The 6,675-nt window shown below is 59.7% G+C and overlaps 2 protein-coding genes across 3 annotated transcripts; one reads left to right on the forward strand and one right to left on the reverse strand.

Moving 5' to 3' along the window:
* Window positions 1–1,089: 1,089 nt before the first annotated feature.
* Window positions 1,090–4,173, reverse strand: LYSMD1 (LysM domain containing 1). The gene is made up of 3 exons (XM_062511689.1): window positions 4,050–4,173; window positions 3,446–3,729; window positions 1,090–1,192 (listed from the first exon to the last, which is right to left on the reverse strand). The coding sequence occupies exons 1-3, from the start codon at window positions 4,143–4,145 to the stop codon at window positions 1,090–1,092; spliced, it is 483 nt and encodes a 160-aa protein (XP_062367673.1). The 5' UTR covers window positions 4,146–4,173.
* Window positions 4,174–4,423: 250 nt separating this feature from the next.
* LOC134055368 (sodium channel modifier 1-like) lies at window positions 4,424–5,809 on the forward strand. 2 transcript variants are annotated; one of them, XM_062511688.1, is made up of 4 exons: window positions 4,424–4,519; window positions 4,906–4,976; window positions 5,162–5,250; window positions 5,593–5,809. In XM_062511688.1, the coding sequence occupies exons 1-4, from the start codon at window positions 4,469–4,471 to the stop codon at window positions 5,778–5,780; spliced, it is 399 nt and encodes a 132-aa protein (XP_062367672.1). In that variant the 5' UTR covers window positions 4,424–4,468; the 3' UTR covers window positions 5,781–5,809. The 2 variants fall into 2 exon arrangements, with proteins under 2 accessions (XP_062367672.1, XP_062367671.1); XM_062511687.1 differs by having other exon boundaries at window positions 5,162–5,695.
* The last annotated feature ends 866 nt before the right edge of the window (window positions 5,810–6,675 follow it).

Below are 6,675 nucleotides of genomic sequence, written 5' to 3' on the forward strand. Positions count from 1 at the left end.
CCCTGAGAGGGTGACAGTGTCCTGGGGGTGTCACAGTGTCCCCAGGAGTGTCACAGTGTCCCTGAGAGGGTGACAATGTCCTGGGGGTGTGACAATGTCCCCGAGAGGGTGACAATGTCCTGGGGGTGTGTGACGGTGTCACAGTGTCCCTGAGATGGTGACAGTGTCCTGGGGGTGTGACAATGTCCACGGGGTGTGTGACACGGTCCCCAGGAGCTGTCACGGTGTCCCCAGGGGTGACAAAGCCGAGCCGGGTGACAACGCTCCGGTTTATTTACAAGCTGGCAGGGGGGAGGTGGCACTGTCCCTGTCCCTGTCCCCAGTTCCTCCCAGTGGGTCCCAGTTCCTCCCAGTTCCCCAGGAGTGGCCCTGCAGCCCCAAAGGGACAGGAGGGGACAGCAGGACATGGCCCCAATGTCCCCGTGTCCCCTCTGGGGTCCTTGGCACAGCCGGGGAGCAGCGGTGGCACCTCTGGGTGTCACCCCCCAGGTGTCTCCAGTGCCACATCCTGGGTGTCCCCAGTGTCCTCAATGTCACATCTCCAGTGTCCCCAGTGTCACACCCCTGGTGTGACCTGTCCTGGTGTCCCCAGTGTCCCATCCCAGGGTCCCATCCCAGTGTCCGATCCCAGTGTCCCATCCCAGTATCCCCAGTGTCCCCAGTGTCCCATCCCAGTATCCCCAGTGTCCCCAGTGTCCCCAGTATCCCCAGTATCCCCAGTGTCCCATCCCAGTATCCCCAGTATCCCCAGTGTCACAAGGTGAAGATCTCATCCTCGGCGTCCCCAGTGTCCCCAGTGTCCCCAGTATCCCCAGTGTCCCCAGTGTCCCATCCCAGTATCCCCAGTATCCCCAGTGTCACAAGGTGAAGATCTCATCCTCGGCGTCCCCAGTGTCCCCAGTATCCCCAGTATCCCCAGTGTCCCATCCCAGTATCCCCAGTATCCCCAGTGTCACAAGGTGAAGATCTCATCCTCGGCGTCCCCAGTGTCCCCAGTATCCCCAGTATCCCCAATGTCCCACACTGTCCCCAATGTCCCCAGTGTCCCCAGTATCCCCAGTTTCCCCAGTATCCCCAGTATCCCCAGTGTCACAAGGTGAAGATCTCATCCTCGGCGTCCCTGAGCGCGGCCGCCCGCGGGGTCCTGGTGAGGGGACAGGGACCCAGCCGAGCCCCCCGAGGGGACGCGGGGCTGCGGGGACACAGCGGTGACACCGGGGGTGGCAGTGCCACCGCCCCGGGCCAGCAACCCCGACTTCACCCCCATTTTCTCCCAGTTTCGCTCCATTTCCCCCCCATTTTCTCCCAGTTTCGCTCCATTTCCCCCCCATTTTCTCCCAGTTTCGCCTCCATTTCCCCCCCATTTTCTCCCAGTTTCGCCTCCATTTCCCCCCCATTTTCTCCCAGTTTCGCCTCCATTTCCCCCCCATTTTCTCCCAGTTTCGCCTCCATTTCCCCCCCATTTTCTCCCAGTTTCGCTCCATTTCCCCCCCATTTTCTCCCAGTTTCGCCTCCATTTCCCCCCCATTTTCTCCCAGTTTCGCTCCATTTCCCCCCCATTTTCTCCCAGTTTCGCCTCCATTTCCCCCCCATTTTCTCCCAGTTTCGCTCCATTTCCCCCCCATTTTCTCCCAGTTTCGCCTCCATTTCCCCCCCATTTTCTCCCAGTTTCGCTCCATTTCCCCCCCATTTTCTCCCAGTTTCGCCTCCATTTCCCCCCCATTTTCTCCCAGTTTCGCTCCATTTCCCCCCCATTTTCTCCCAGTTTCGCTCCATTTCACCCCCATTTTCTCCCAGTTTCGCCTCCATTTCACCCCCATTTTCTCCCAGTTTCGCCTCCATTTCCCCCCCATTTTCTCCCAGTTTCGCCTCCATTTCCCCCCCAATTTCTCCCAGTTTCGCCTCCATTTCACCCCCATTTTCTCCCAGTTTCGCCTCCATTTCCCCCCCATTTTCTCCCAGTTTCGCCTCCATTTCCCCCCCATTTTCTCCCAGTTTCGCTCCATTTCCCCCCCATTTTCTCCCAGTTTCGCTCCATTTCCCCCCCATTTTCTCCCAGTTTCGCCTCCATTTCCCCCCCATTTTCTCCCAGTTTCGCCTCCATTTCCCCCCCATTTTCTCCCAGTTTCGCTCCATTTCCCCCCCATTTTCTCCCAGTTTCGCCTCCATTTCACCCCCATTTTCTCCCAGTTTCGCCTCCATTTCACCCCCGAATTTTCCCAACTTTTTCCCGACTCTTCGCAAAATTTTCCCCGGTTTTGCCCTGATTTTCCCAAACTCCCCCAGAGTTTTATCCCAATTTTCCCCAAATTTCACCTCAATTCTTCCCCGGTTTTACCCCAATTTTTTTTTTTTTCTTTATTTTCCACCCAGTTTTTCCCCCCAGTTCCCACCTGGTATTTTGGTTCTGCAGCCGCTGCGCTGAGAAACCCCATTTTTTCCCCAATTTTTTCCCCAATTTTTCCCCAATTTTTTCCCCAATTTTCCCCCAATATTCCCCCCATTTTTCCCCAATTTTTCCCCAATTTTTTCCCCAATTTTTTCCCCAATTTTTTCCCCAATTTTTCCCCAATTTTTGCCCAATTTTCCCCCCATTTCTCCCCAATTTTTTCCCCAATTTTTCCCAATTTCTCCCCAATTTTCCCCCAATTTTCCCCAATTTTTTCCCCAATTTTCCCCCAATTTTCCCCCAATTTTCCCCCCATTTCTCCCCAATTTTTTCCCCCATTTTTCCCAATTTCTCCCCAATTTCTCCCGATTTTTTTCCCCAATTTCTCCCCAATTTTTTCCCCAATTTCTCCCCAATTTTTTCCCCAATTTTCCCCCAATTTCTCCCCATTTTTTTCCCCAATTTCTTCCCCAATTTCTCCCCAGTTTTTTTCCCCAATTTTTCCCAATTTCTTTCCCATTTTTTCCCCAATTTCTCCCCAATTTTTCCCCCAATTTTACCCAATTTTTTCCCCAATTTCTCCCCATTTTTTTCCCCAATTTTCCGCCCCAGTTCGGCCCAGTTTCCCCCCAGTTTCTCACCTGGTATTTTGGCTCTGCAGCCGCTGCGCCGCCGCCTCTTTGGAGCGGCCGAGAACCCCCAATTTCTCCCCAATTTTTTCCCCAATTTTTCCCCAATTTCTCCCCAATTTTTTCCCCAGTTTTACCCAATTTCTCCCCCAAATTTCCCCCAATTTTTCCCCAATTTCTCCCCAGTTTTTTCCCCAATTTTACCCAATTTCTCCCCAATTTTTTCCCCAATTTCTCCCCAATTTTTCCCCAAATTTCCCCCAATTTTTTCCCCAAATTTCCCCCAATTTCTCCCCAATTTTACCCAATTTTTCCCCAATTTCTCCCCAATTTTCTCCCCAATTTTTCCCAATTTTTCCCCAATTTCTCCCCATTTTTTCCCCAATTTCCCCCCCCAGTTCGGCCCAGTTTCCCCCCAGTTTCTCACCTGGTATTTTGGCTCTGCAGCCGCTGCGCCGCCGCCTCTTTGGAGCGGCCGATCTCGGCGTCCAAGCGCCGCAGGAAATCCGAGGCCGTGAGATCGTGGCGGGAGGGACCGGGGGGAACCGGGACGGCCCCGGGAATGTCCCCGGGAATGTCCCCGGGAATGTCCCGCTCCCGGTGCCCCGGGAAGGGCCCCGGGGGGCGCGCAGGGGCCGGGATGAGCAGGGTGGGCTTCAGGAAGATCGTGTCCGAGGAGTAGAGGCGGTTGGCTCGTTGGATCTGCTCCATCTGCGGGGTCGGGATTGATGGGATGGAGATGGGATTTTGGGATGGGAGCGATGGGTATGGGATTTTGGGATTTTGGGATTTTGGGATGGGCGCAGACTGGGGATGGAACGGGATCAGTATCGGGACAGGGATGAGATGGGATGGGGACAAATGCCAGGCACGGACACAGGGCAGGGATGGGAGCGAGATGAGGACGGGGGTGGGATGGGGACGCGGACCAGGATGGGCGAGAGAAGCGAACCGGGCCAGGACAGGCCCGGCATGACCCCCGCGGTCTCCCCTGCCCCCGGTGTCCCCCGGTGTCCCCCGGTGTCACTCACCGTCACCCCATAGCGCAGCGCCAGCCCCGGCAGGGTGTCCCCGGGCTGCAGGCGGTGCTCCCGCGGGGCCGCCCCGGCTCCGCCGCTCCCCGCCATGACCCGCCCGGGGGTTCGGCTCGGGGGTCCCGCCCGGGGGTCCCGGCCCGGCCCCGCCGCTCACGGGGCGAGCTCGGCCCCGAGCCCCTCCGAACCGGCGGGGCCCCGCGGAGCCTTCTGGGAGTCGTAGTTCCGCCCGGGCAATGTTCGCCGCCATTCACGCGGAGGGTTCCCGCCATTAAACTACAACTCCCGTCACGCCGCGGGAGCCGCGCTGAGCGCTCGCTGATTGGTGTTTTTCCCCGCGCACTGCCCGCTGGGAAGGGCTACCCGGAAACGGCGGGGGTGGTTGCCATGGTGACCGCGGCCTAGCGGTATCCGCCATGTCCTTCGTGCGCGACGAGAGCGACCCGGGGCCGCTCGGGGCGCTGCAGGTGGGGCCGAGACCCCCCGGGACCCCTCCCCGGGCACCCCCGGGGGACCCCCGGCACCACCAGCCCCAGCCCCGGCCTCCCCGCGCCAGCCCCGCCTTCATCCCCGGGGCGCGGCCCGAACCCCTCGGGTCCCCTGAGGCCTTCCCTGGGTGTCCCTTTGTGTCCCCTCGAGCTCCTCTCGGGTCCCTTCTCAGCCCTTCCCTGACCCCCCCGGGACCCCCAGCTCTTCCCTGGGTGTCCCTTTGTGTCCCCTCAGGTCCCTTCCCGACCCCAGTTCAGCCCCACAGCCCTTCCCGGGGGTGTCCCCAGGGTCCCTTTGCCAAGGGGGGACAGATCGGGGACAGGGTGGCCCTGGGGTGACCCCGGGGTGGCCCTGCTGTCCCCAGAGGCGCCGCGTGGCCGAGCTGCTGGCCAGCACCGTCCCCGAGGACGAGGCGCTGCTGCTGCGTGACGGCAGGTGAGGGTCCCCTGGTGTCCCCAAGGTGTCCCCAAGTCCCCTGGCACAGGTGTGGGGGGGTTCTGATATTGTCACCCTCTCCTGAGCCGGGTTTCGGGGATTCTGGCAGTGTCCCCACAGTGCCCCCCCTGCCCTGGGCATGGGGTTGGGGGCTCTGTCCCCAGGTGTCCCCTCTCTGTCCCCAGGCTGGCGTGCTCGCTGTGTCCCCAGCGGCCCGTGTGTGACACTCTGCAGATGCTGGTGCTGCACAGGGCGGGCAGGAAGCACCTGGACAGTGAGTGCAGGGTCCCCGTGTCACCTGTGTCTATCCTTGGGTCACCTGTCCTGTCCCTGTGTCACCTGTATCTGTCCTTGTGTCACCTGTATCTGTCCTTGTGTCACCTGTATCTGTCCTTGTGTCATCTGTCCTGTCCCTGTGTCACCTGTATCTGTCCTTGTGTCACCTGTATCTGTCCTTGTGTCATCTGTCCTGTCCCTGTGTCACCTGTATCTGTCCTTGTGTCACCTGTCCTGTCCTTGGGTCACCTGTGTCTGTTCTTGTGTCACTTGTCCCGTCCCTGTGTCACCTGTCCTGTCCCCGTGTAACCTGTCCTGTCCCCTGTCCTGCTGTCCCCAGGTGTCCCCCTGTCCCCAGGTGTCCCCTCTCTGTCCCCAGGCCTGCAGCGTTCCTATGGCCGGCCCCGCCCTCCCCAGGTGACACCACAGGGACCCCAGGTGACCCCGGCTGGGCAGGTGGTGTGGCCCTATATGGGCGTGGCATCTATGGGTGTGTCCCTGTGTGGGCGTGGCCTCTGGGGGGTGTGACCCACGGGGTGTGTCCCCCTGTGGGTGTGGTTCCATGTGGGTGTGACCTGGGGGGGGGGGGGGTGTGGGGTGTGTCCCACAAGTGGGCGTGGCCATCACGGGCGTGTCCCGTGTGGGCGTGTCCGGGGTGGGCGTGTCCTGAGGAGGGCGTGTCCCAGGCTCCTCTGCTGTCGCGGACGCGGCGCCTGGCGCGGAGCGCGCTGCTGGCCCAGGCTCCGTACAGCAGCTGCTGCCGGAAACCGGGGTGAGGGGAAACCTGGGGGGGGGAAATGGGGGGGAGAAATGGGGGGGAGAAATGGGGGGGAATGGGGGGAGAAATGGGGAGAAATGGGGAGAAATGGGGGGAAATGGGGGGGAGAAATGGGGGGGAGAAATGGGGGGGAATGGGGGGAAATGGGGGGGAGAAATGGAGGGGGAATGGGGGGAAATGGGGGGGAGAAATGGGGGGGAATGGAGAAAATGGGGGGAAAAAATGGGGGAATGGGGAGAGAAATGGGGGAAAGGGGGGGGAGAAATGGGGGGAAATGGGGGGGAATGGAGAAAATGGGGGGAAAAAATGGGGGGAAATGGGGGGGGAGAAATGGGGGGGAATGGAGAAAATGGGGGAAAAAATGGGGGAAATGGGGGGAGAAATGGGGGAAAATGGGGGGGAGAAATGGGGGGGGAGAAATGGGGGGGGAGAAATGGGGGGAAATGGGGGGGAATGGAGAAAATGGGAAAAAAATGGGGGGGAATGGGGGGAGAAATGGGGGGAAATGGGAGGGGGAAAATGGGGGGAAAGGGGGAGGAGAAATGGGGGGAATGGGGAGAAATGGGGAGAAAAAATGGGGGGGAAATGGAGAAAATGGGGAGAAAAAAATGGGGGGAATGGGGAGAAATGGGGGGGAAATGGAGA

Source organism: Cinclus cinclus, chromosome 31, assembly GCF_963662255.1.
Source record: "Cinclus cinclus chromosome 31, bCinCin1.1, whole genome shotgun sequence".
NCBI classification, from domain to species: domain Eukaryota; kingdom Metazoa; phylum Chordata; class Aves; order Passeriformes; family Cinclidae; genus Cinclus; species Cinclus cinclus.

Excerpts from the sequence above, each read along its gene's own strand:
- LOC134055368 (XM_062511687.1), top strand. The coding sequence starts at position 4,469 with ATGTCCTTCGTGCGCGACGAGAGCGACCCGGGGCCGCTCGGGGCGCTG. Across the intron at positions 4,520-4,905 it reads GGCCGCTCGGGGCGCTGCAG|AGGCGCCGCGTGGCCGAGCT; the intron begins GTGGGGCCGAGA and ends TGCTGTCCCCAG. Across the intron at positions 4,977-5,161 it reads CTGCTGCTGCGTGACGGCAG|GCTGGCGTGCTCGCTGTGTC; the intron begins GTGAGGGTCCCC and ends CTCTGTCCCCAG.
- LYSMD1 (XM_062511689.1), bottom strand. The coding sequence starts at position 4,145 with ATGGCGGGGAGCGGCGGAGCCGGGGCGGCCCCGCGGGAGCACCGCCTG. Across the intron at positions 3,730-4,049 it reads CGCTGCGCTATGGGGTGACG|ATGGAGCAGATCCAACGAGC; the intron begins GTGAGTGACACC and ends CCGACCCCGCAG. Across the intron at positions 1,193-3,445 it reads CTGCAGAGCCAAAATACCAG|CCCCGCGTCCCCTCGGGGGG; the intron begins GTGAGAAACTGG and ends GTGTCCCCGCAG.